Source organism: Microcebus murinus, chromosome 28, assembly GCF_040939455.1.
Source record: "Microcebus murinus isolate Inina chromosome 28, M.murinus_Inina_mat1.0, whole genome shotgun sequence".
Taxonomy (NCBI): domain Eukaryota; kingdom Metazoa; phylum Chordata; class Mammalia; order Primates; family Cheirogaleidae; genus Microcebus; species Microcebus murinus.
Window position 1 is genome coordinate 1,615,920 of NC_134131.1, and position 27,775 is coordinate 1,643,694.

The 27,775-nt window shown below is 56.3% G+C and overlaps 2 protein-coding genes across 3 annotated transcripts; both read right to left on the reverse strand.

Moving 5' to 3' along the window:
* Nucleotides 1–117: 117 nt before the first annotated feature.
* Nucleotides 118–3,774, reverse strand: MXD3 (MAX dimerization protein 3). Of its 2 annotated transcripts, XM_012787329.3 has the most exons (6): nt 3,618–3,774; nt 3,316–3,421; nt 2,711–2,740; nt 2,470–2,584; nt 607–790; nt 118–535 (listed from the first exon to the last, which is right to left on the reverse strand). In XM_012787329.3, exons 1-6 carry the CDS (start codon nt 3,685–3,687, stop codon nt 420–422), a joined length of 621 nt encoding a protein of 206 aa, XP_012642783.2. In that variant the 5' UTR covers nt 3,688–3,774; the 3' UTR covers nt 118–419. The 2 variants fall into 2 exon arrangements, with proteins under 2 accessions (XP_012642783.2, XP_012642784.2); XM_012787330.3 differs by lacking the exon at nt 2,711–2,740.
* A 6,700-nt stretch (nt 3,775–10,474) lies between these two features.
* LMAN2 (lectin, mannose binding 2) lies at nt 10,475–27,417 on the reverse strand. The gene is made up of 8 exons (XM_075998507.1): nt 27,030–27,417; nt 26,740–26,858; nt 16,480–16,597; nt 15,703–15,782; nt 15,357–15,518; nt 15,061–15,175; nt 12,063–12,182; nt 10,475–11,156 (listed from the first exon to the last, which is right to left on the reverse strand). The coding sequence occupies exons 1-8, from the start codon at nt 27,223–27,225 to the stop codon at nt 10,996–10,998; spliced, it is 1,071 nt and encodes a 356-aa protein (XP_075854622.1). The 5' UTR covers nt 27,226–27,417; the 3' UTR covers nt 10,475–10,995.
* Nucleotides 27,418–27,775: the final 358 nt, after the last annotated feature.

A 27,775-nucleotide genomic window follows, 5' to 3' on the forward strand; every position in this document is an offset into this window, starting at 1 on the left:
GACTGAATTGTGCCGCCCATCCCACCAGCAGTGTGGCTGGCTGCTGGTCTCATTTCCTCTTTCCCAGTTTGTGGCTGGGAGTTCCCGTATTTTCGTCAGGCAAGACCATGGACAGGGGAAGTTACAAAAGAGGCTTTTAATGAAAATACTTAAAGTGTGTAGGGGGCAAGGGCCAGGGGACCTGGGCCAGGAAGAGACTTTCCCGCTCCCGTGGGGGCCGCAGAGCCAAGCGCTACCAAACACTGCCTAGAAGGGCGGCCTGGGCTCAAGCTGGCCCCCAGGGCTGGGGAGGGGGGGCATCCTCCCCAGGAGGGACTGCCTGGCAGCCAGCAGCACGGTGTGGGGAAGCACCTGTTCCCACGCAAGGGTCCTTGTAGTCCATTCCGACAGGTGACTCTGAGCAGCCCGGCGGGCGCGCGTCAGAGCCAGGCGCCTGCGCCGTGCGAGTAGCTGTGCTCCCGGCCCGCGCCGAAGCCCCGCAGCAGCTCGGCGTCGCCCGCGAACACCAGGCTCTCCACGTCCACCTCCAGCTCCTCTGCGCAGGAGGGGCCGGTCAGGCGAGCCGGCCCGCCGGGGCCGCCCGACCGCCCAGCCTCAGGCACTCACCTTGGTCCGAGTCGGAGCGCTCGGAGGAGAGGCCCGAGGAGTCCAGGCTGTCCGCCCGCAGCCGCTCGCGCTCGCCCGGCGCCGCCAGCCCGCGGAGCTGCTCCAGCTGCCGCTGCAGGCTCCGCTGCTCGCCGCGCAGCTGCTCCTTGAGCTGCCGCGCGCGCTGCTCCTGCTCCTCCAGCTTCTGCGCACCCCGAGGGAGCAAGGGCCGGGTCAGCGCCTGGGGGCTTGGACCCCAGCCCAGCACCACTCAGCCCAGGCGGGCAGGGCTGTCCCCACCCGCGTCCTCCGGGAAGCCAGCCCCTCCTGCCCTTCTTACCGCGGCCTGTGACAGCGCTGTCTGGAGCGGGCAGGGAACCACACTAGACCTCTGGGGGGCCTAGTCTAGAGATGTAAAGGACCTGAGGACCCTGGTGCCCGGCAGTAGGGACTAGGGGACGGTGCACACGGGCCAGTACACACTCTGGCTCAGGTTCCAGGCAGTCGCTGCCGCATGGAAACTGGCCCAGTGCCGCCAGGTCTCCCCGTTTCTTTAGGAGAAACTGGGGAGTCCAGGCCAGTTCCACCTGAGAAACGGGCCCATTACCTGGCCAGAGTGTTATTCAGCCACAGTGACGGGACCAACAGGCCCCTGTGGGACAGTGCGGATGGTTCCCACGATTGTGACTTATTTGCTGATGGCAAATAGGTCTGTCTCTGCCACAGCCCCCAGTGCCTAGAGTAGGGCCTGGCAGAGCAAGCGCTCAATAAACACTTGGAGGAAACAACGCACACCAGGGGACCTGGGCCTGGGTCCGGAATCTGCCTCTCATCAGCTGTGCGACCCGGCTCACAGCACAGCTGAGCCTGTTTCTTCCTCTGTCAGAAGGGCCAGGAGGGCAGGAAAAGTCCTCTGGTGTCCAGGGCCACTTGTGACATGGCCAGGGCCAGGGCCAGGGCCAGGGCAGCCTCGGCCTTTGAGTCCACACAACCATTCCTGTCCACCAGGGGGCGAGGAGCTCAGCCCAGGAGCAGCAAGGGCCCTGGGGACCAGTGACTGGGGCTTCTCAGTCCTTTCTCTCAAGGTGGCATCGGGACAGGCTGCCCAGCACAGGAGGCCAAGAAGGATGGGGGAGGGGAGAGCGAGGACCAGCCCTTCCTCACATGCCGTCCATCACAGAATGCGACAGCCAGCCCCTCCCCCACACGGAGGAGGAACCGGAAGTCCAGACAGGCCAGGTGACTTGCCCAAGGTCTCCTAGCTCAGATCTAAGTAACAATGGCTGCAACAACAGCAATGAACATTATAAGGGGAACTCGTTTAAGCCTCAGAACAAGTGTCTGAGTTATTGTCTGCTTTTCTTCCATTTAATAATAGATTTGGAAACTAAAAGCAGAGAAAACTGTCCCAAGTCACACACTTGGGCTATGAGCCCAGGTCTCTCTCTTTTTTTTTTTTTTGAGACAGAGTCCCGCTTTGTTGCCCAGGCTAGAGTGAGTGCCGTGGCATCAGCCTAGCTCACAGCAACCTCAAACTCCTGGGCTCAAGCAATCCTCCTGCCTCAGCCTCCCGAGTAGCTGGGACTACAGGCATGCGCCACCATGCCCGGCTAATTTTTTCTATATATTTTTCTATATATTTTTAGTTGGCCAATTAATTTATTTCTATTTACAGTAGAGACAGGGTCTCACTCTTGCTCAGGCTGGTTTCGAACTCCTGGCCTCGAGGGATCCTCCCGCCTCGGCCTCCCAGAGTGCTAGGATGACAGGCATGAGCCACCGTGCCTGGCCGAGCCCAGGTCTCTTTCCCAAGTTCCACGCAGCCCTCCACACTGTGCCCCTCCGCACATCCCGGCAAGCTGGCCGGTGCGGGGCGCCTCGTACCTGGATGTGTGTGCGGGCGCGGCGCAGCAGGCTCAGGGTGGTGTACCGGGCACAGTCAGCCCCCAGGGGCATCTGCTGCTTCAGCCGCTCCAGGCAGCGCTTCAGCTGGGCCCTCCTGCAGGGAAAGGGGTCTGGAGGGCAGGGCCAGCCCCAGCTTGCTGGCCTGAGGCATGGCGGGGGAGGGAAGGCCATAGGGCCGTGTCCATGGGGCCTGGTGCGGTGGGGACGGGCCGGGACTCACCTGCGCTTCTCCAGCTCATTGTGCACAGACCTGCCAACGCCAGGGAGGGTGGGGTGAGGGGTGGCCAGCTACTGCCCACCCCCAAAGCCCTGGGCCCTCTGTGGCTCAAGACCCACAACAGATGTGTACCCCCAAAAAATCCCCCTGTGGGGACTTCGAGTCGGCCTCACCCCTAGGCCGGGGTCGGGGGGGTCAGAGACATACATGAGGCCGAATGCTAAGACCAGCCTGCCTAGGTGGCCGCGGGGTCCAAACAAGGCCCCGAGCTGGCCGGTCGGGAAGAGCTTCCCAGGCAGAGGGGACAGCTGGGTGCGGACACAGAGGCTCCCCAGAGCAGGTGGTGGACCGGGCAGAGGGGACGGCGCGGGCAAAGGGCTGCTGCGGGGAGCAGAGGGGTCTGCTGCGCGGGGAGCGGGAGCAGGACCCACACCTGTCTGGCTCACATCAGAGGTGCCCAAGAAAGCATCCTCGAAAGAACAGCAAGGTGTGTGTCCGTGTTTGGCGAGCGCTCTGAGCGCCTCCTGGCCCACAAGATGCCAGCAGCAGGGAGGTGGCGGGCAGGGTCAGGGCCCTTCCCCCTCAGCCCCGCGGCCGGCCCTCCTCACCGCCCACTGTCCAGCGCGCCAGCGGCCTGCGGGGCGTGCGTCCTCCTGCGGTGCGCGGGGCCCGGGCTGCGGTGCGGGCACAGGGACGCGTAGCCGTGCTCGGCCTCTGCCAGAGAGCGCCCGCGCGTCAGACGGGGCTGGACCTGGTCCCCGCAGGGCCCGGGACGGCGCGTCAGGGACCGGCTTTGGCGCCAGGGCCACTTCCCCGGCCCTCCCGGCCCGCCCGCCCCGGACGCATCCTTCGGGCCGGGGCGCGGGGCGTGCCAGCCGGGCCGCCGTCGGGGCCGCCCGCCCGCCCTCACCTCGCTCACGGCGCTCCAGGAACTCGGCCGCCTGCAGCAGCACCTGGATGCTTGTGGCCACGGGCTCCATGCAGGCGGCAGGCTGGCCGCGCGCGGGCCGGGGCGGCGGCCGCACCACTTTTGTTACAATGTAACTGACACGGGGCCACAAACACAGCCGGCCCCGCCCCTGGGACGCCCCGCCCACTGGACGCCCCGCCCCCGGGACGCCCCGCCCACCGGACGCCCCGCCCACTGCCCCCGCCCCCGGGACCCCGAGCCCTCCCTCCGCGAGCCGGCACGGACTCTCACGAGGCGGGCGCGGGCGCCGGCTCCGGGCCTGGCCGCGAGGCGAAGCCCCGGGCTGGGCTGCCGCGTCCTGCCCGCCTCGCCCCACCCCGCGGGCCGGCTCCCCGGCGCCCTCCGGGCCTCCTTCGCCGCCCCGCGCCGGGCCGCGCCCGCCTCAGAGCCGCGCCGCGGAGCCGGCCCGGGGGGCGGGGCCGGCCGCTGCACGTGGGCGCCGCGGGGCGGGGCCTGCCGGGAGCCGCCCGCTCATTCGCCCGCCGCCCGCCCGGACTCGCTGTCGTCACCCTCGGGGCGGGGCCTGCCGGGCGCCGCCCGCTCATTCGCCCGCCGCCCGCCCGGACTCGCTGTCGTCACTCTCGGGGCGGGGCCGCGGGGCCCCCGAGGCGCCATTGGCTGGCGCCGCCCCGCCCTCGCGCGCCGCTGGCCCGCGCGGTCGGGCGGGAAAAGGAGCAGGTTTCAAATTTGAAAACCGAGCGGCGGCGCGGGCGGGCCGGGCCGGGCGGCGCGGGAGGAGGCGCGGTGGCCTCGCCCCGGCTGGGCCCCGGCTTCCCGCCGCGCGGCCTGGGGGCAGGCTCCGGCGCCCCTCGCGTCCGCGGGAGCCACGGCCGCGCCAGCGTCCCGCCGGGCCGGACCCGGGAGCACGCGGCCGGCCTCTAGGGAGGCCGGGGTTCCGGGCGCCCCGCGACGGGCCGCGGCGGGAGCAGAGCCGCGACAGCCGCGGGTCTCCAGGCCGCCCAGCCACACGCGGGCCTCTGCCTCCCAGACAGCCCTGGTGCCCTCCGCGGGGGCCAGGGGCCTTCCTTTTCAATTATGTTTTCTTTTTAAAAATTGTATCCCCATTTAGCAGATGAACAGGAGCCCTTTTTTTCCTTTTTTGAGACAGAGTCTCGCTTTGTCGCCCAGGCTAGAGTGAGTGCCGTGGTGTCAGCCTAGCTCACAGCAACCTCAAACTCCTGGGCTCAAGCAGTCCTCCTGCCTCAGCCTCCCGAGTAGCTGGGACTACAGGCATGCACCACCATGCCTGGCTAATTTTTTTTTTTATGTGTTTTTAGTTGGCCAACTAAATTTTTTAGTAGAGACGGGTTCTCGCTCTTGCTCAGGCTGGTCTCAAACTCCTGACCTCAAGCGATCCTCCCGCCTCGGCCTCCCAGAGTGCTGGGATGACAGGTGTGAGAGTCCTGGTAGACACAGGCGCGTCTCAGTCAGGCCTCAGTTCCTTTTTCCTTGGAGTTTCTCTGAGACTCGGTCCCAGAGGAGCTGCTGACGGCTCAGGCGGGAACTGCTGCCTGGGACTCCCTGGACACCAGGCGCTGTGCCAGAGGCTGCAGCACACAGCGATGGCCAGCAACAGACAGGGCCCCGCCTTTGCAGAGCTCACAGGCTTGAGGGAGGGACCGATACATGACAGTGGTCACACACAGGTAGAGTTCCGGCTCTGACAGGTCCTCACAGGAAGAGACGCGCTGAGAGCACATTCTAAGGAGCATCTGACCTCATCAGGGAGGTCAGAGGTTCCTCTGGGGAAATGGATGCATAGGTGTTGTCTATGTATAGGAGGGATGGAAGAGGATTCTAGACAAGGAACAGCATGTGCAAGGGTCCTGAGGCTGAAAGGAATGTGGCAGCATAAAGACAAAGAAGGCCAGCCCGGCTAACAGAGCAAACAACCTGGCTTGGCCTGACAGTGGAGGGGCCAGCAGGGCTCAGACAGGCTGATGGCTTCCCCAAGCCCCCACTTGCAATCAGCTATGTCTGAAGAAAGGAGTCATATGGCATAGGAATGAATTTCCGATTTCATTTCACTAAAGTCAGCGCCCACACAGTGCAAGCACGAACCTTCTAGTGAGATGTCTGGGACCCAGGTGGCCTGGCCTGGAGTTTGGATAGGATGGGCGCAGGTCTGAAGGAGGAGGGGTCCCAGCAGGGGTAGGGAGGTGGGCACACTTGAGGTTTTGGAAGTGAGGCGAGGGTCGAAGGGGGCCTGGAGCACCCACTTCGAGGAAGTTGGCCCTCGTCTTGGAGCTGTGCAGGGGACTGAAGCCAGGGAACAGCGTGCGGGGTGGTGTCAGCCCAACCCCAGCCTGCCGTGAATATGGGGCAAGGCACCTGGCCAGGGGCAGACAGGGAAACAGCTCCCGGGGAGCAGAGAAGCGGGGAAGGACCAGGCTTGGACCAGCAGTGGTCCTGCCCCAAGCCCTCGATGCCCCTCTGAGAAAATGCTAGAGTTGGTGCCCTCTGAGCCCAGGACTAGACAGAGGAGCTCTGGTGCTCCTGCCACCTCAGCAGTGACCAATTCTAGAACCTTGTCCTAGCCCCCCTAGGGTCCTGCACTATCTCTGGGGGCTCCAGACTGCAGCCTGGGACCTCCCAGCCCCTCGACCTTGCCTGCCCGAGTCATCCTGGCTGTGCTGTCTGCACTTCAGCGCATGTTCTGCTGGGGACTAGTGTCCTCTGGGCTCCAATGCACAGAGCCTGATGTGTGCGCTGGGGGGGAGAGGGGAGGGGGACTCCCCCTCCCTTGCCCCGTCAGGACCCCTTGAAGAGGGCAGCCTACCCTGGGCTCACCGTCCTGTCCCACCCACAGGGTGCAGGTGGAGACGGCCCTGCTGTGCCCCCAGGACCCTTTCACTTCTCCCTGCAGGGGAGAGAGTGGGGGGGCGGGGGGGGGGGGGCTGGGGCCTGGCTCAGACCCTGCATCCCTGCCCAGCCATCCTCCCCTCTCCCCAGAGAGCAGCGTTCCTTAGCCATGGCACGCCCCCGGCTCCCCGTGGCCCTCCGCCTGCCATGTCAGGGACGTGCCATACTTTTGCCCATCTCCCTGCCTCCGCCAGCTCGCCTCAAATGTCACTTCCTCCAGGAAGTTCCCAGAACTTCCTCCTTCAGAGGAAGTTAGTAACCATCTCTCAAAGGGAAATTTCTCTGGCCCCCGAATCCTGGTGGTTGCCACGAGGTGGCGCTCGCATGCTTTGGCGCCAGCGCCAGCCCGTGCTCCTCTGGGACGTTGCACGAGGTGCTAGCAACTCGCGTGGGTTTGGGCGACTCGCTGGCCCCATCCGGCAGGTCCAGGCAGCACTGGTGGGCGAACAGACTACACGCCTTCTGTTGTACCGCGCTAGGTAGGGGAGCTTCCCCAGGCAGACCCAATATCGAACCCGTAACACATTCGGGTAACGGAGGTGCGACCTCGTCCCACAAAGCCTGTTCACACCTTCCAACCTCCACCCCATCCTGTATCGCATTCCCGTATTCTCCCAATCCAACTCACGCCCACGAGGACTTCGCAAGCCGGCTTTGGGATCACAGCACACACGGGCCCCTTATCAAGGCATCCCAGGGAAGTCTCTTTGGTGGCCCCAACCATTTTAGCTACTCACGTCCACGCGGCCTTGGGTCCCCAGCAGGGGTTGGCCGTTGTCTTGATTAAATCACAGGACCACCGCCCGAGTGCTTGCAGATCACTAGCCGTCTTTGCCTTTTGGATTTTCTAATTCCTCCAAATCAGGGTGAATAAAACAGACTTGTTTAGGGCCCTTCAATACTAGGGGACCAGTAGATGGCCCCAACAGTCCACCCAGCTTCCAAGAGTGTTGGGTTACAACCTTGTTTCAACCCCATCAATGTCTGCTTTATTCATCCCATTTCTTTTTCTTTTTGTTTCTCACTCTGTTGCCCGGGCTACAGTGCCATGACGCCAGCCTAGCTCACAGCAACCTCAAACTCCTGGGCTAAAGCAATCCTCCTGCCTCAGCCTCCCGAGTAGCTGGGGCTACAGGTGTGCACCACCATGCCCGGCTAATTATATTTTATTTATTTATTTATTTTAGTTGTCCAGCTAATTTCTTTCTTTTTTTTTTTTTTTTTTTTTTTAGTAGAGATGGGCTCTTGCTCTTGCTCAGGCTAGTCTCCAACTCCTGAGCTCAAAGGATCCTCCCGCCTCAGCCTCCTACCCTAGAGTGCTAGGATTACAGGTCTGAGCCACCACTCCCGGCCCTCATTAGGGTTTTGAAGTTTTAGCAAATAGAACCTACACATATTTTGTTAGATTTGTAATTGAATATGTCAGGTTTTATTGTTGTCATTAAAAAGTGGTAGTCTATTGATTTTTGTTTTTACAATTATTTGTTGCTAGTAAATAGAAAAATAACTTTTGTACGTTGACTTTGTATCCCATTACCTTGATCAATTAACATATTGGTTCTAGTGGGTTTTTTTCCTAAAATTGTATTATAAAAAATTTCAAACATACAGAAAAGTTGAAAGAATGTTATACTGAACATCTCTGTACGCACTACTTAGAGTCTAACATGAACATTTTATGCTTGCTTTATTGTATATCCACCCACATAACCATTCGTGGCCGGGCGCGGTGGCTCACGCCTGTAATCCTAGCACTCTGGGAGGCCGAGGCGGGCGGATTGCTCAAGGTCAGGAGTTCCAAACCAGCCTGAGCAAGAGCAAGACCCCGTCTCTACTATAAATAGAAAGACATTAATTGGCCAACTAATATATATAGGAAAAATTAGCCGGGCATGGTGGCGCATGCCTGTAGTCCCAGCTACTCGGGAGGCTGAGGCAGAAGGATCACTCGAGCCCAGGAGTTTGAGGTTGCTGTGAGCTAGGCTGACGCCACGGCACTCACTCTAGCCTGGGCAACAAAGCGAGACTCTGACTCAAAAAACAAAACAAAAAAACATAACCATTCATCATCTTAATTTTTCAATGCATTTCAAAATAAGTTGTAGCCCAAGCCATACTTCCCTCTAAATAGTTCAGCATTTAGTTAGGGTTCAACATATGTTGATAGTCATTTTTTTCCCTTTTAAGAGACAAAGAAGGTCAGTATATCATGATAAAGGGGGCAATTCATCAAGAGGACATAATTGTAAACACATACGCAGGCAGTGTTGGAGCACCTACATATGTAAAGCAAATATTAAGATTTCGGAAGGGAGAGGTGGACTGCAATACAAGGAGTGTAGGGGACTTTTCGATACCCTACTTTCAACAATGGACAGATCATCTAGACAGAAAATAAATAAGGAAACATTGAACTTTACACTTTAGACCGAATGGACCTAACTTTAGTATCTGTCAAATCAGGAGTCTTAATACCTTCAGCTGCTCGAGCATGGACACCCCTGGGAAACCACCCAGGAGCTTTTAAAACTGCCCCTGCCCCGGCTCCCCGACCTGCTGAACCTGAAGTGGAGAAGGCGGCAGGCGCTTCTTGGTTCTCCAGGTCACTGACGTGTAGCCACGGTTGACAGCCACACAGCACAAGATACCAATTTATCTAATAATTCAGGAATTCGAGGAAGCCAAGTTAGAGCCAAAAATTAAAGGTCAACTATGGTGAGTGTGTTGACCATTATGCGACCTATACGTGTAACGAAATTGCACTTGCTTGCTATAAATTTAAAAAAAAAAAAAAAAAGTGAGCTGATGACGTGGTTGTGGCAGCCATGGAGAGTTCCAAACTCTGGGCCTCAGCTCTGCAGGCCAGTGTAGACATGTTCCCCACCTCACCTCACGGATTCCTGGCATCCGTGTGGGCGTTGCGGAATGGAATGAGTTAATACGTGTCTACTGCTCACAAGAATGGCATACAGTAAGCACTTGATGTTTGCTACTTTTTCAAGAAACTGTTTTGGGAAAGTGTTCAATAAAATATTTCAATAACAAGGATCATGATTACCCTTAAGGCTCGGGGACAGGCTCCCGCACCTGTGAAGGAACAGCCGGCAGCTCCCGGTGGCTGTGCGACATCCCTTGGTGTCTGCCCTGTGGGAGGGAGCTTCTGCACATGCACAGGACACATGAGAGGCCGACGAGGGTGACCCCGGTGGGTCGATGCAGGGCTCCAGAGAGCGAGGCTGGGGGACTGAGGGGAAATAAATTCTTACTCTCGCTTCGTGGCCTTTTCTACTGTATTTTTTGCAATGAAAATGTTAGAAATGTTAAACGGCTGCAGCAGAAAGGTCAGGTTTGCTTTTGCTTTTAAGAGGGAGTCTCGGGTGTGAGCAAACTGAGCAGGAAGGGGGCAATGCTGAGCCCGCCAGAGGAGGGCCAGGGCCAGGACTAGAGCCAGGGGCTCTGGGCGGGGCAGACTCCTGCTGCCCCGGGGGGAGGCCTCGGTGGTGGCGGCAGACCACAGCCTGGGGGGGACGGCGTGGAGGCTGCAGGGGCAGTGCTCCCTTTCAGTGCCACTGTGCTCCACTGCCTGTCACCATTTGTCCCCCAAGGCACCCCAGAGGGGATGCCACTCCTGACCCCAGCCTTCTTCCCGGCCCCCCCCAGCCCTTTTCTTGTACATCATGCCGGAGCTCCCTGCCACTGCGCCACCCGCATGGTACCCCACGCGCCCCCAATCCTCTCCCCAGAGGCCTTGCACCTGTGGGAGATGGCAGGGGGCCCTGTCCCCGACACATCGCTTGCTGAGTGACACTGGGACCTCCGAGAGCCACGCTTCCCCACCTGGGGAATGGGGCAAGCCTGGAGCTCCCTGCCCGAGGCTGAAGCTGCGAGTCGTGAGGAGAAAGAGAAGAGCACGTCCCTAAGGACAGTCACGCGGCTGAGGTTGGTTAAGTCACTTTATTAGCAAATGGTCACTCACACTCTGGGCCCCACCAAACCGTCCCTCCGGCCTCGCCTGAGCATCCGCCCTGGGAAGCGGCTCAGGCCGAGCGGGATGCTCAGGTCGCCCAGGTGGGGCCCGTCCGCTGCCACCCCACACGCCACAGAACAAAGCCCACTGCCCGTGTTCTCAGGGGCCCACCCCGCGCGGCCGGGCCCCTCCAGTGTCTGCCAGCCGCCTGCAGGGGCGTCGGCCCAGCTCCGGGCCGGCCCCCATCCCCAGATGGCGGCCCTGGGACAGCCCTGCCGCAGCTGCGGGCGCCAGACCCTCCTCCCTGGCCCTGCCGCCTGCGTGTCCCTGCTGGGCAAGAAGCAAAATGTACGAAAATACTTTAATCATTTCTTTGAAACAGTTAAGAAATAAGGTCGTCTGTTGTTCTTTTACAATCCCAGTAAAAAAAAGTTCACATCAGTCCCTGGGCCGAGGTGAGGCCCTTCCCGGGCAGGCGCCTCCGAGCGCTCAGTAGAAGCGCTTGTTCCGCTCCTGCCGCTTCTGGAAGACCACGGCGCCCACCACCGCGCACACGATGATGCCCAGGAGCGCGCACAGCAGCAGCAGGAACACGCGCCAGCCCGTCAGCGGCCCGCTGCGGAAGTTCCCCGTGGGGTCGTCCACGTTGTCTGCGGCAGGAGAAAGCGCGGTTGGAGGGCACGGCGGGTGGGCTGGCTCCTGGGACGCGGGTCTAACCGTCCCGACACCAGGGTGACTCCCTCACCCCTGCCTGCCTGACCCCCGGGCCTCCCACGCCCAGCCACGGCCGGGCACACGCTGACATCAGTAAGCCTGAGAAGGCACTGGGGGTAGGGGGGGCGCCACCGGCCGTGGAAGCCCTCGGCAGCCGGGAACCCTCTGGCCAAAGGCTGCAGAGCAGGGTCACGGCAGCGTTTGTGTGGCCCCCAAAACACCTGAAAGCAACCCGAATCTTATAAAAAGCAGGATGTCACACAAAACATGGGACTCTGCTTTCTCCTATAGAAAGGCCCGGGCCGCACACTCAGCACGGGGACCCGGGGCTGGGCCTCGTTCCTCCCACAGAACGTCAGTCTGTGCGGACGGCGCGTGGCTAATCAGTGCCCGGGAAAGACTCGGGCTTTGGGTCTTGCAGAAACGCAAGCTAACACCCTGGCCCCCCTTTTCCTGCGAGGAAAGTGGAGGGATCCGCTCCCGGGCCAGCAGCAGCACCTGCCTGCAGGGGCTCACGGGCGCGGGCGCAGGGGCCCGCACCCCGGCTTTACCAGCCACCCTCCCGGGCGGCCAGCACACGAGGGAGCAGCCGCCCTCGCTTCGGCAGAGACCACACGGCCAGGGCGTCCTCACGGACAGACCCTCTGAAGACTTCTGCCTCATTCGTTTGCTCGAAACTCACTGGAGCTGACTGGACCCGGGCTCCCGGCCTCCAGGAGCTCAGGCAGGGCCAGCTAGTGCCACTCCCAGGGACAGGGCAGACCCAAGAGCCCAGACCTCAACCACACTGGACCAGGCGAGGGCCACCCAGACCCGGGCAGGGAGGGTGGGCACACATGCACCTTTGGGTGACTTGAGGAAACTGACGCTGGGCTCGATCTTGGTCCAGTCGATGCTGTCCTCATCAGGCGTGTGCTCGACCATCAGCTGGAACAGCTTCATGGAGATGATGTCATGATTGTCTGTCGGACCAGAGTTACCGTCACGGCCTAGAGCCAGCCCCAGGGCGCGCGGCCCAAGGCCCTCCCCAGAGAGAAGCTGCTGCCCCAACCACACCGGCTGGCCGGGCGCCAGGGAGGACACTGCTCCTGCCCAGCCCCCCACAGGCGGTATCCAGGGGCCGGAATCTCCCGGGACTGAGCGGTAAGAAGCCTGGGAGGAGGCAGAGCGGAGAGAAGAGCAGGGGCCTCGTAAGCAGATCATCCGGGTCTAAATCCTGGGTCTGCTGCCCTCTTTGGGGCCGGTTCCTCATTTGTAAGACAGGAGTGACAGTCACCACCTCAGCCAGTTGTCACGGTGAGTGACTGAGAACGTGTGCTGGCACACAGGATCTCCTATCCGACAGGAACATACTTAAAACAGAAACCAAGGCCAGGCACGGTGGCTCACGCCTGTAATCCTAGCACTCTGGGAGGCCGAGGTGGGCGGATCATTTGAGTTCAGGAGTTCGAGACCAACCTGAGCAAGAGCGAGACCGCATCTCTACTAAAAATAGAAAGTAATTAGCTGGACAACTAAAAATATATAGAAAAACTAGCCGGGCATGGTGGCGCACGCCTGTAGTCCCAGCTACTCGGGAGGCTGAGGCAGGAGGATCACTTGAGCCCAGGAGTTTGAGGTTGCTGTGAGCTAGGCTGACGCCACGGCACTCACTCTAGCCTGGGCAACAGAGCGAGACTCTGTCTCAAAAAAACCAAAAAACAGAAACCAGACGAGGACCAGCACAGTTGACAAGCCTGATCCTCCCAAGGGCTGGCAGCCGCCAGATGCGCCTGGGCAAGACCGCATACAGGACACGGGTAACAACCCTGCCACCAGCTACGGGCCCAACCCTAACGCACAGCGACTGAGCCTGGGGAGAGCTGGGAAGGGCCATGTCCAGCACGGACAGGAAGAGCCTCGGCTTGTAACAACTGGCCGCCCATTGTAGAGATGAAGAGGCTGAGGCTCAGAGCCCAGATGTGGGTCCCAGCCAGCCCGACTCAGCTGTGAGTTCGGCTAACAGGCTGGAATCTGAGGCAAGGCCTGTTCACAGAACGGAAATTTCTGGAGCTGAGAGAACGAAGCACTGATCAGCAGGGAGCTGGCAGTCAGGGGGGCAAGGCGTAGCATGCAGTCCTGGAGGTGGAGTGGCCCAGTGGGACAAGGACCACCTCTGAGGTGACTCCAGTTGCCACCTGGGCTCTGCTGCTTCCTGCTTGTCATCTTAGGGAAAATCCCTTCAACTCTCAAGTTCCCTGTGGTCTCAGCGTGTGAAAGGGGAAGAGGCCACTACCTGCCTAAGCAGAGCACATATGGCGGCCCTCTAAGATACCAGGCGCTGACGGCCTGGTGAGCGTCAGAGCCGCCCTGGCGGCCGGCCATCCCCACCACTCTCCACCGAGCGCCCCTGCCCCAGAGCTGGCTCTGCCCGTCAGGAACCTTCCGAAGACACGTGCTGCAATGCTGGCAGACGGAATCCACGGCAACGCGGGAGCTTCAGGGGAAGGGTTACGGTGGAGCCACAGACGAGACAAGACTGGCAGAGAGGCTTGTCAGGCCGTTCTCTCCTCCTTTAGGCATGCAACTGACATCTCCACATTAAAAACGTAAGAACAAAATCCCAAACGATGAATGTTCTGGGGGCGAAGTGGACCTAAGCACTTCCATGGCGAGACGGGAGGGTCCTGGCCAGCGGGCAGATTACGGGCCCTGGAAGGGTTTACTCTGAGGATAAACCACCCTCTGCCGGTCCTCCCTGTCCATACCAGTTCTGGTCAGCAGGAGCTGGCCCCGGGCCTGGTGCCTTCTGAGGGCCCCGAGCAGAGGACCGAGGACCACAGCCGAGGGCCACCATCAAGTGCCCCAGGCCTGGCGCCCAGCACGGCCTGCAGCGGCTAGAGGCGCCCCAGTGCTTACTGAGCGCCCGCCACGGGCCAAGCAGGACAGACCCTTGCCCCGACTCCATGGGCCTCACCATTTAGTTGATAGATTCAAAGATGGTAAATGTTATAAAGACAAATGAAGCCGGGAAAGGTGATGGGAGTGTGTGGGGACTGGAGTGGGCAGGATTTTAAATGACGGACTCAAGGAAGGCCCCACTGGGGTGACATCGGGCAGGACCCTAGGAGGCCAGGGGAGACATCTAGTGCAAAGGCCCAAAGCAGGAGGCTGCAGGCGTGTCCTGCATCTGAGGGGCAGCGGGAGGCTGAGGCATGCAGGGGAGCAGCAAGCAAGGAGTCAGAGGTGGCAGGGCTGGCAGCGCATGACCCCTGCTGGGACGGTAGCCCTGACTCAGTGAGGTGGCAGCCAGGGTAGGGGGAGGCCGCCCGAGGAAGGAACGGGATTAGGCTGCTGTGCTAGGAAGAGGCCGCACGGGCCGGCATGGAAGGAGGGGACCACTCGGAAGGCTCTGCGGTCCCCGAGCGGGAGAGGACACTGGCTTGGGCTGTGCAGGAGTCGCGGCAGGACCTGCTGATGGATTAAAGGTGGCCTGGGAGGAAAACCAGGCGTCCAGAATGACACCAGAGCTTTTTGGCCTTAGTAGACAGAGGTGCCACTGGCACCCTGGGCCCCAGCAGCGGGCACACCGGGGCTGAGGCGAAGGGCCGCTGCCGACGCGGGTCTGGAGACAGACGCCCGGGAGTCGCTGCCACCTGAACGCAAAGCCTCCTGTAGGCGGGGAAGGTCGCCAAGAGACTGCTCGAGGCCCGAGGCCCCACAGGCCAACGGATGGCGGGGAGAGCAAGAGGGCCCTCGAGTGTGGGGAGGAAGCAGGGGACGGCGAGCGTTACTGGGAGCCAGCCCCGCACACCAGGGAAGGCACGGGCCGAGAATGGCCCCTCGCTCGCCCAGACTCACCAGACAGGTCGCCGGTGCCCGCGGAGGCTCCAAAGTAGTAGCCGGTGGGCAGGCGCACGCCCGTGATGTCAATGCAGTTCTTCCACTCGTTCTTGTCCTCCAGGTCCGTCATCACCTGTGGGTGCCAGCGAGTCACTCACCCCGCAGGCCCGGCGCCCACTCCCAGCCCCCTAGAGGCCAGCGCCCACTCCCGGCCCCCTGGAGGCCAGCGCCCACCCCCGGCCCCCTGGAGGCCAGCGCCCACCCCCGGCCCCCTGGAGGCCAGCGCCAGCCGCCAGCCCCTCCCACCTGCTCACCGTCAGGCGGCCGCGGGAGTAGCGCACGGCCAGGAAGGTGTCGTGATCCCGGTTGCGGAAGTCGGCCGTGCAGCCTGCCAGCTCGGTCCAGCGCCCATCCTTGCTATGGTCGTAGGACAGGGAGCCATTGTTCACCATCACCGAGATGTACGGGAACACGCGCTGGGACCAAGACACCGGTTACTCCAAGACCAGCCCTGCTGGTGGGGGGAGCGGGGTCCCCGCCACCCCAATCCCTGGAGGCTCCGTTTGTGCAGGCAGGCACAGGGGGACGTGTCGGTCCCCATCCTCCAGCCGACTGCCCAATCCTTCCCTGCCTGCTGGGCAGGACGGAGCAGGGGCCTACCTCGGTGGTCTCGTCGTTGGGGTATGTGTCCAGGAAGATGGCCAAGCCATGGAAGTTGTCTTTGCTTCCAAACACAGGCCCTGCAATCATAAGGAGATGCTCTCACAGTGGGAGATATGGCAGGTGTCCCACAGGGACCTGAAAGACAAGGCATGCCCATCTGGGCGGGGCCAGTGAAACCAGACCTGGGCCACGGCCAGGAGAGAAGGGCCCTCTAAGGGGAAGGCTGCGGGGGAAGGGCTCAGGGCACGGCAGAGGGCCCCAAGCTCGCAGGCTGAAGCAGGAGGGGCAGCGGCCTGGCCACGTGCTGAGGTGAGCGGCAGGTGCCAAAGGGGTGCCCAGTCTATGAAAACAGGTGGAGCTGCAGGAAGGACCCCTCCAGCGGAGGCTCCATCCTCCACACCAGGGGCTGCACACTTTCTGTGAAGGGCCAAGAGGAAACATCTCAGGCTTTGTGGGCCACACGCAGCCTCCATTACAGTCTTCATGGTCTTGCTTTTTAAAAAACATAACCCTTAAAAATAGGCATGGTCAGAACCAGGCCACCAAGGGGCAGAATGCTGGGCCGCGGAAGCCGGCCGCTCGCCTCCCCTCAGAGGCCGCTCTCTCAGGGCCAAGCTGCCCCCGGGTGCAGAGCCTCGTCTGTGACAAGCAGCAGTGTCTTCTCAGCAGAGCAGAGTGCAAGGTCCTTGGCCATCCCCTTGCCCTGCCCACCCCCCTCCCCGGCAGGCTGCAGTCAGTCCCCAGCTAGCGCCCCCACCCCAGGGCCCCGCCCACCTGGCGCGAGGCGGTCCCGGGTGTACCACAGGGCGATGCCGTCTCCGTGGAGGTTCTTCTTCCCCGAGCCGTGGACTCTGAAGTGGACGTGCATCTCCCAGTCCTTGAGAAAGCAGGGCTGCGGGGGGCAGGGGCGGCTCAGCGCTCCCGGGGCTTTCCAGGAGACTGGAGGTGGCACTGGCACAGCCCCCACCACGGCCTGACACTGGGACAGTGCCAGGGGCACAGTGCCAGGGGCAGGGCCACACGAGTCACTGGCTGCGGACCCCAGGCGAGGCACGAGGGCCACAAGGGAGCAGGGCTGCCTGAGGCCCAGACGCCAGGCCCCAGGCTGCTCCTGAGCACGGCTCTCGCTGACTTGCCCTCACTTGCCCTCCGCCTGCGCCACCCTCAGCCCTGCTTGCTCGCCACCCCAGCGCTCCTGCCCCGGGTCTCACTCGGGGTCTTCACCCATTTGAGCCGTATGCTTTACAGGGAACAAATTCAGAGGCGAGAGCCCTCGTCCACAGCAGGTAAGTGGATTGTCTTGATTTGCACCCAGCTCTTTCTGACTCTGAGGCTTCTGCTCTGTCGTCTACACTTCCCGCCGCCTCCAGGCCTGTCCCGTAAATCGCATCAACTCCCTTTGGCCTCCACACCCACTGTCCTCGCTTCCCACCACCCTTCCCAAGTGAGGAAAATCAGGCTGAGCCAGCGGCACCCAGGACTCACACCCACCCAGGCCGGGCTGACTCCCAAACCCGACTCCTGGTCGGCACCCCTCCCCAGCCCGGCCTGAGCGCCGTGCCAGCGTTGCCGGCGTTGGGGGCTGGCCGGCCGTGCCCTGGGGCCTCTGGGCCCCATGGAGAGAAGGAGACGCCCGCGGCCAGGAATCCAGGGCGGAGCCGCCGGGGACGACTGTGGAGTCAACACAGACCCCAAGAATCCACTTTGGAGAAGGCCATGGACGGCACGTGAACAAGCGCCCACACAAACACCCCTCAGAAAGGCAAAGTAAAGCGAGACGCCCTTGAACTATCAGAACAGCGACTGTGAGAACGGTCATTAACACCCAGCACTGATGAGGATGCAGAGAAACGAAGCTCTCAAACGACGGGCAGGACAGTGAATGCTCACGTTTTCTTGGGGGATGTTGGGCTGTTGCAGCTTTTAACAGAGTATGGCAGATCCCACAGGTACTTACACTTAAAGATATCCGAGACTAAGAGAACAAAAGCCAGTGTCGCCAGCACTGGTGGCCGCAGGGAGCACGGCAGAGGGGCAGGCGGAGAGAAGCCCGAGCAGTCGCAGCCCTGCAGCCGCCCGGAGCCCTGCAGGGCGGCACAAAAACCTGAGCACACGGAGGCTGTTTCTCCCAGCGACGCAGGGGAAGCTCCACGCAGCGCTGGGAAGCGACCAGCTGAAGCAGCAGCTGCAGACCTCGCAGCAAAGCCCACAAAGATCTCCGAGTTTGGACCTGCCACAGGTAGTCAGACGACAGAGAAAGCGTCACCGTACCCACCTAACTTGGATGGAGGAAGCCTAAAGAAACTGTTCCAACTCCTGCCCCAAAAAGCCCTTCAGCAGCAGCGGCTTTTAATGAAGATGAACATGGCGAAGCGGAGGAGACGCCTCCAGGAGCAAAGGTGAGGGAGAACGGGGAAGGGACACGCCAGCACCGGCTGGACCAAACTCCTCCCATAAAGGGAAGCGCGGCTTTCCGACAACCAGAGGCTCTGGGAGCGAGACAGAGTCTCATCTTGGAGATGTCCATGACCAAGACAATTAAATGATGTGTTCTGAAACTGGGGTGTGTGTATGTGGGGGGGGGCGGTAAAGTTAAAAGGAACAGTTTCCTTCTTTAAAGAATGCTATAAGAGGCCGGGCGCGGTGGCTCACGCCTGTAATCCTAGCACTCTGGGAGGCCGAGGCGGGTGGATTGCTCAAGGTCAGGAGTTCAAAACCAGCCTGAACAAGAGCGAGACCCCGTCTCTACTATAAATAGAAAGAAAATTAATTGGCCAACTAATACATACAGAAAAAATTAGCCGGGCATGGTGGCGCATGCCTGTAGTCCCAGCTAATCGGGAGGCTGAGGCAGTAGGATCGCTTGAGCCCAGGAGTCTGAGGTTGCTGTGAGCTAGGCTGCCGCCATGGCACTCACTCTAGCCTGGGCAACAAAGTGAGACTCTGTCTCAAAAAAAAAAATAAAAAAATATATATAAAGAATGCTATAAGACTGTATTTGGGTCGGGTGCAGTGGCTCACACCTGTAACCCTAGCACTCTGGGAGGCCGAGGCAAGAGGATTGCTCGAGGTCAGGCGTTCAAGACCAGCCTGAGCAAGTCTCTACTAAAAATAGAAAGAAATTAATTGGCCAACTAAAAATATATAGAAAAAATTAGCCAGGCAGAGCAGTGCATGCCTGTAGTCCCAGCTACTCGGGAGGCTGAGGCAGGAGGATCGCTTGAGCCCAGGAGTTTGAGGTTGCTGTGAGCTAGGCTGACGCCACGGCACTCTAGCCAGGGCAACAGAGCCAGACTCTGTCTCAAAAAAGAAAGACTATATTTGGAGCTGCTTTTTTTTTTCCTTTTCTTTTTAAGATTGAGTGGTACACTAATAAATGAGAGTTTGAAATTAAAAAAACAAACAGCATTGGTGCTTTTTTGCTGTTTTTGGAAAAAGAAAAAGGCGGTATATGTGTAGAGGAAAGAAAGAAGGGACATGCACCAGCGCTCCTGGGAGGGGACACGCCGGGGAATGTTTGCTGTCCACGTTTGAATACTGTGTGATGGACACAGCACTTCTGCGGTCAGAAAAGACTCAATCAGAAATAGAAGACACCATGCCCCACCGCGGGCACCCCGGCTCGTGCGTTCGCTGACTCACCAGGCCCCCTGCTCTGGCTCTGGCCACCAGGAGCCCGGACGACCAGCGCGAGAAGGGCCACGCAGCAGCGTGTGCTGTGGAAGGCCCCGGAGCCTTCCCAGATCCGACAGCTCATGGGTTTGGGGGCATTTGCAGATTCTGGAGGGGGAGACTGAAAGGAGTAAGAACTAACCCCCAAGCACAGGAGGAAAAGGAACCTGAGTCTGAGGCCCGCTGAGTGCGATGGAAGGCCTAGCTCGGATGGCGATGGCACAAAGACCGCGCCCCGAAAGTAGGAGCAAAGCAGACAGGCCCTTCCAGGGACTGTGGCGCAGCTGTAGGTCCTCTCCCTCCCTGAAATCAGACCGAGGGGACTCACCTAGGCCTCAAATTTTTCTACAAACAATTGTATCATTGCTAAACCTGGCACACACAGGAACATTATCCAGCCATAAAAAGGAACGCAGTACTGACACATGTTACAACGTGGAGGAACCTTGAAAATATTATGCTAAGTAAAATAAGCCAGGCGCAAGAGGACAAATGCTGTATGACTCCACTTAGACACTTAGAATAGTCAAAGGTATAAAGACACAAAGTACCAGGGACTGCAGGGATGGGGAGTTACTATTTAAGGGGTTATGGTTTCGGTTCAGATGACAAAGTTCTGGCGGCGATGGCTGCACAATGTGAATGCATTTAATGCCACTGAACTGCACACTTAAAAGTGGTCAGTCATTAGCTAGGCTTGGGAAGAAAATGGTCAAAATAGTAAACTTTGGGGGATGGTCATGCTTGAAGCTCTGACCCTAGGGGGTAAGGGGGGCAATATACATAACCTTAACATTTATACCCCCATAAGATGCTGAAATTTAAAAAAAAATGAAAAAAAAAATAGTAAACTTTATGTTAGATATATTTTACCATAATAAAAAAAAAGTTAGAGGAATTTGATTTTCTTTTGCCTGTGTAGAAATATAAATACAATAGTCGAAACTAATTTTTTGAAGATAGCCATCACATTTTTTAAATGACATTGTTTCCATGCCAATGTGTATCCTAATGAAGAGAACAGTTTCATAAATTAACTGATTTAAAGGTAAAAAAAAAAGGTTAAAACGGTAAATTTTGTTATATACATTTTGCAACAATAAACATAAATAAATAGGCCAGGTGCGGTGGCTCACGCCTGTAATCCTAGCACTCTGGGAGGCCGAGGTGGCCAGATAGCTAGAGGTCAGGAGTTTGAAACTAGCCTGAGCAAGAGCAAGAGCAAGAGCAAGACCCCTGTCTCTACTCTCTACTAAAAATAGAAAGAAATTAATTGGCCAACTAATATATATAGAGAAAATTAGCCAGGCATGGTGGTGCATGCCTGTAGTCCCAGCTACTCGGGAGGCTGAGGCAGCAGGATTGGTTGAGCCCAGGAGTGTGAGGTTGCTGTGAGCTAGGCCGACGCCACGGCACTCACTCTAGCCTGGGCAACAAAGCGAGACTCTGTCTCAAAAATAAATAAATACATAAATAAATAAAACAATTCCCCAAAAGCCTAAAATGCTGTTTACAAGAGACAACTCTAAAATATAAAGAAATGTGAAAAAGAAAGTAAAAGGATAGGAAAATATATATCTTGCAAATACTAACCAAAAGCAAGTGAAGCTATACCAATAACCAAGTTTAAAAAAAGACTCTTTATTACAGAACATGTTCTTACATTTAGGGAAAAAAAAATAAAAAAATAAAAAAAGACTCTTTTTGGCTGGGCATGGTGGCTCACACCTGTAATCCTAGCACTCTGGGAGGCCGAGGCCGGAGGATCGCTCAAGGTCAGGAGTTCGAAACCAGCCTGAGACCGTCCCTACTATAAATAGAAAGAAATTAATTGGCCAACTAAAAATATATAAAAAAATGAGGCAGGCATGGTGCCACGTGCCTTTAGTCCCTGCTACTTGGGAGGCTGAGACAGGAGGACTGCTTGAGCCCAGGACTTTGTGGTTGCTATGAGTTAGACTGACGCCACGGCACTCTATCCCAGGCAAACAGTGAGACTCTGTCTCAAAAAAAAAACAAAAACAAAGACTCTTCTTAATGACAGAAGATTCCATTTACCCAGAGGTATAACAAATTTAAGTTTTATATGGACCTAATTTGGCCTCAAAAATATATAAAACACAAAGTGACAGAACTACAAAGACACAGACAAAGCCACATACAGAAATTTTCATGCACCTTCCTTAGTATCTGTTAAAAAGGAGCACAAACATGAGGAAGGATACAGCTTTGAACTCAGTCAGCAAATTTGACCTAAAGGACCTAAATAAAGGGCCCTCTACAGTCAACAAGTAAAGAATCCACACACTTTGCAAGCACACAAAGAACATTTCCCAAAAACCTAACCATTTGAGGGGCCATTCCCAAGTCTTCAGAGAGCTTCAAGGACTGAAATCCCAGAGTATATTTCCTGACCATGATGCAATTAAATATCAATAATAAAAAATTAAAAATAGGCCGGGCGCGGTGGCTCACGCCTGTAATCCTAGCTCTCTGGGAGGCCGAGGCGGGCGGATTGCTCAAGGTCAGGAGTTCAAAACCAGCCTGAGCAAGAGCAAGACCCCGTCTCTACTATAAATAGAAAGAAATTAATTGGCCAACTGATATATATATGTAAAAAATTAGCCGGGCATGGTGGCGCATGCCTGTAGTCCCAGCTACTCAGGAGGCTGAGGCAGGAGGATCGCTTGAGTCCAGGAGTTTGAGGTTGCTGTGAGCTAGGCTGACGCCACGGCACTCACTCTAGCCTGGGCAACAAAGTGAGACTCTGTCTCAAAAAAAAAAAAAAAAAAAAAAAAAATTAAAAATATAACTAGAATAGCCCTCATACATTTGCAAACTTTAAAAATATATCTCACACATACAAAAGTCAGCCCAGAAACCAGATTTCAAATGGTCTTTTTTTTTTTTTTTTTTTTCGAGACAGACTCATTCTGGCACCCTGGCTAGAGTGCAGTGATGTCATTAGAGCTCACAGCAACCTCAAACTCCTGGGCTCAAGCAATCCTCCTGCCTCAGCCTCCCAAGCAGCTCGGACCACAGGTATGCGCCACCACGCCCGGCTAATTTTTTCTATTTTGAGTAGGGATGGGGTCTCACTCTTGCTCAGGTTGGTCTTAAACAAATGGTCTCTTTGGTGCCCAGAATTTTTTTGCACCTGGAGACAATGCCCTGAGGTAAGAGCCAGGCTGGTGCAAGGTGTGCCTGTGAGCAGAGGGCACCCGAAAAAGGAAATGAGAAAGGAAAACCGACACCCCGCCTTGGCATGTGCACAGGGAGCCAGTTCCAGAAAGGTCCACATGCAACAGTGGAGGACCTGGAAACTGACTCCTCCACGTAGATCCAGGCCCTAGAAAGCCTCCCTGTCCCCAGACTAAAACCGCAGATTATCAGATAGAAACGTGACACAGGTAACATACAGCCTCTGAAGGACTGTGAGCAGGTGAGGGGCAGGCTGGAAATGACTGAGAAGCCACTTCTGGGAGCAGAACGTGACATGACCATAGTTCTTCGCCCGGGCTGCACAGCAGGCACTTGGGGCACTTGGAAAGCTCAACGCCTGGCCCCACGTCAGGCCGGTGAAATCAGAACCGCCTGGCGCCAACAGACCATTTCACCACTTGGCAGTCCCACGTCTCTGCTTGCAACAAAACGGAAGGCAGATGTGACCCAACCGTCAGCTGCTACATCATTAACAATCCTGATAAAAGATCACTATGTGATTTGGGGTTTATAAACCAAAAGAAGTTCAATATTGAGTGACCCTGCTATACCAAAACTGTGTTCCTGTTTAAATGAACGATTTCTCAGAAATCACATCCATATAAACACGAAGCGGAAGCGGTGCTGAAGCCTGTCTTACTCTGACAGCAGTAGCCATCCAGATGGGGGTGGGGGGTGACATCTCGTTGAGACACATTTAATTTTTTGTTTTGTTTTGTTTTTTTTTGAGACAGAGTCTCGCTTTCTTGCCTAGGTTAGAGTGAGTGCCGTGGCGTCAGCCTAGCTCACAGCAACCTCCAACTCCTGGGCTTAAGCAATCCTACTGCCTCAGCCTCCCGAGTTGCTGGGACTACAGGCACGAGCCACCATGCCCGGCTAATTTTTTTTATATATATATATATATATATATATATATATATATATATATATATATATATATATATTAGTTGGCCAATTAATTTCTTTCTATTTTTTATAGTAGAGACGGGGTCTCGCTCAGGCTGGTTTTGAACTCCTGACCTTGAGCAATCCGCCCGCCTCGGCCTCCCAGAGTGCTAGGATTACAAGCGTGAGCCACCGCGCCCGGCCAATTTTTTTTTTTAACTTTTGTATAATAATTATTCAAAAACTGTGTGATGCATTCATTTTGATCAATGTACAGATGATTATTAATATAATCACAAAGAAAATCTTAAAACTTAGTTTTAAGGTCTCAAAAGCTAAAAAGTTTACTTTATTATACTTAGTTTCAGAGGAAATATCATAGGCTAATGAATAAGAGACTTTCAAGCATTAAATATATTGCATTAGGATAAAATTCTGTGTGGGAAATTAAATGAAAATACAAGTTCAATTAAAAAAGACTGATGTATCTTTTTTCTTTTTTTGAGACACAGTCTCACTCTGTTGCCCAGGCTAGAGTACAGTGGCATCAGCTTAGCTCACAGCAACCTCAAACTCTTGGGCTCAAGCAATCCTTCTGTCTCAGCCTCCCGAGTAGCTGGGACTACAGGCATGCGCCACCATGCCCAGCTAAGTTTTTCTATATATTTTTATTTTTATTTATTTATTTATTTTCCCCGCTATATATTTTTAGTTGGCCAATTAATTTCTTTCTATTTTTAGTAGAGACAGGGTCTCACTCTTGCTCAGGCTGGATTCGAACTCCTGACCTTGAGTGATCCCCCTGCCTCGGCCTCCCAGAGTGCTAGGATTACAGGCCTGAGCCACCTCGACCAGCCAAGACTGATGTATCATACAATTTGGGTTTATTCATGTTGTTTAAAAGAAATGGGATATCAAAATACAATGATATTTAGATTCCACTGAATGTTTAAGAGTACTGAGCAGTTTTATTTTAAAATATCAATATTCAAAATACGCTATAGACTATATACTTTGCAAAAAATATTTAAACTTATGACAATTCTGGTGTTTTTTTTTTTTACAGCAGATATTGCCTGACAATAAACTTATGACACTTTTTGATATCAACTTTGAAAACGTGCAAGGGGATACATAATTTCACATTGCTACATCAGCAAAAAAACTTAAAAGACCACTGCTGCAGCCCCCACACAAGACGGCAAAAAAGATGGGGCTGAACAGGCTCTTCCGCCTCCCCGTGTCCTGTGCGTCAGCCATCAGGCACTTGGAATTCTAGTCACCTTTCAGCCACTCCTTCACCTGGACCACCCCACCCCCATACCACAGCAGATGCTGTCTGAGCGTGAGCCTCTCCCAGATGGAGTGAGTGAAGGAGACAAACAGGATGAAAGTTCAGAAAGCATCTCACCAGCTCGGTGAAGGAAGAGGCAGTTCTTGGGAAACGTTAGGGAGAAAATTCTAAGAGCTCTGAGCAATTTATTTCAGGAATTACAGGAAGTACTCCAGACCTTTAGGGAGTATCAGCAGGACCAAAAAGGAAAGGTCCCTGGAGCTGAATGGTGAGGCAGAGGACACAGACGAAACAATTATATTTCAGATTGTGAAAATTCCCTGAAGGCAAGCACAGAATCCTCTTAGTTCTGTGACATCTCTAGCCACTGACAATGTCAACCACCAGCTACCTACAACCCCAATTTAAGCCACTGTCCCTGATGGGTCTGTTACTTGTGGCTAAATCCTCTTTCTAACAACCCCAGCATTATCTGTACCTTGCTTTAAAAATACAAACAAAAAAACCCGCAACGCTACACTGAGCTCATCTCCACAAAAAATACAAGGCTTTAAAAAAAAAAAATCTGAAAGTCCTAAGATAGAATGACGTGACAGAATGATACTCAGGGAGACAAGGCGGTTAATGAAGTCCTCCGAGTGGGCGGCACTTCACTGAGACGTGACAGATGAGGAGCCAGGCAGGCATGAAGAGCAGGAGGCAGTGTCCCAGACATAGGGAACAACAAGTGCAAAGGTCCTGAGGCAAGACGGCAGCCAGAGAACAGGAAGAGTGACTGGAGATGCCAGGAACCAAGGGCCAGATTGTGCAGACATAACGCATGCTGTCCCTTCACAGGAGACCCCAGGCTCTGATGATCAAAGTGGAAGCTGAAGAAAGTAACCCCAGATGCCACTAGCAGCTGTGTGGGGGCACAGGGCAGGAGGAAGAGGAGGAGGTGAGAGGACAGGCAGATGAGGCAACACAAGGACAGTGTGGGCTCCCAAAACTAAGAGAGAGTCAACCAGAAGGGAGCAGAGAGCAGGATGATGGAGAAAACGAGGATACTGGCTGACAGCTCAAGTGTGGGAAGGGTGGGGATTAAGCAAACTAGTGCAGGAAGAGGTTCCAGCTCCAAGCCTTGACCCAGCCCAAATTATTCCCCTTTCACTCCTTTCCTGACCTAGACTTCCTCGGTGTGCAATCTGGGTAGCAGCTGATGTTGGCCTCTGTTCAGTACTACATGCCCATTACACCTGAGGTTCCCTGACCTCTGGGGCAAAGGTCACCGAAACTAAAACTGCCCACCATACCACCAGTTCAATCCCTCCATACCACTGATGACAACACCCTCAACCATGCACTGCGGACAGGGTTCTAAGGGGTCCCTCCATTGTCCGAGGGAAGGGAGTCAAGTTCATCAAGTGAATTGTGGGCGTGGAGATCAGACAGATCAGAGTTTAAACACACTTGTTTATGCCACTCACTGGCTGTTATCCTGCATAAAGCCATGAAAACCATCTATTTCAAAAAGCCTGTTTGAGAATCAAATACAATAAGGCACGGCAAGGTCAGTGCCCGACACACAGCAAAATACCCCAAAAGGATCTAGTTCGTTTCATTCTTCCCACTATGGGCTCAAACTGAGACAGGCTCGCAGCTCCACTACTTTCTGGCTGTGGGACTTTGAGTGAGGAACTTTCAACTCTGAACCTTATCTGCTTAGTTAGTAAAATGGAGATGATATCTCCCATGGCTCTTGACGGAATTAAGTGAGGAGGGTGTAAAGTGTCAGGCACAGCTCCTGGCGCAGTAACTATACAATATCCATCACCCGATATTATTAGTGAGTGCGAACAAGATGAGGAAGGTGCTGGGGAGGGAGGGGCAAGCCTACAAACCAAGCTCAGATCTCGGCTGCCGTGGAGGCCGGGAGCAGTGGCTTACTCGACAGTATACCTAGCCTCTTGAGAAACACTCACCTGGTGGTTCCAGATAGAGCCCTCTTTGCTGCGCTCGTCAGGGGTCAGACGTACATACTGGCTCGTGAGCATAGTGCTGCCCTGGAAATCCCAGAGGGGCATGGAGCTGGAACCGACCCCTGTGGACAGAAAAACGGGCACAGACAAGTGCGTAAGAGGCCCACGTCAGGAATGGCCCCGACAGAGGCAGGAAACCCACAGAGCTGCTCTGCTCAAGAGAAAGGGCACGCCTTACCCCAATGACCTGCCTCGCCCTCACCTTTCACTCATTCCCGCCCCAAGGGCCTCACCTTGGTAGGGCTTGATGAGCGAATGCTCTCGCTTGAGGTGTTCACTGTTGCCGTCAGTTATATCCGCAGCTACAGAACTCAGCAACAGAATAAGGAGTAGAGGTGCAGTGGGGCCAGGGCCGGGGCCGGGAAGCCCAGGCCTCCCCAGGCACCGCCGGCCCCAGCCCCAGAGCCAAAACCAGCTTTCCGCCGCCATTCTCCTCTCCTCGCGACCACTTCCGCCCTGGGACTTCCGCCTTCCGGGTGTCCCATCTAATGGCCTCCGGCCGGAAGCCCTCCAACCCTAGCCTCGCCGAGGGGTTAAAAAGCAAAGCCTGGCATCTAAGGGCGCGGCGGCTTTATTGGCTAGGCAGCCCCTCATCTTGGTCGAGCGTCGTTCCATCTCCCCGATGGCTCCGAGGCACCTGTCGGCCAGCCTGAGCAACGGGTTCTTACGAGCGACAAGAGCTACAACCAATCACGGAAAAGCACGTTAGGCTTGTGAGCCAATGAGGAGCAGAGATAGGGTTTGAGCTGGCTGGCAGCGAGACGAGACGGTCGTGTGCGAAGCGGGGCATGCTGGAACTTGTAGTTTTTGTGGGCCGCTCGCGTGGGCCGGAAGTTGGAGGCGGCGATGCTGTCGGGCTCTGGCCTCAGTTGGGTCTCTGGAACAACGGTTCCCAGCCCAGGGGAAAAAGAGCTCTAAATGGAAGGCGGAAGCCAGATTCCAACCCCCACGCCGCCTTGGCCTCACTGGGTGGCCCCGG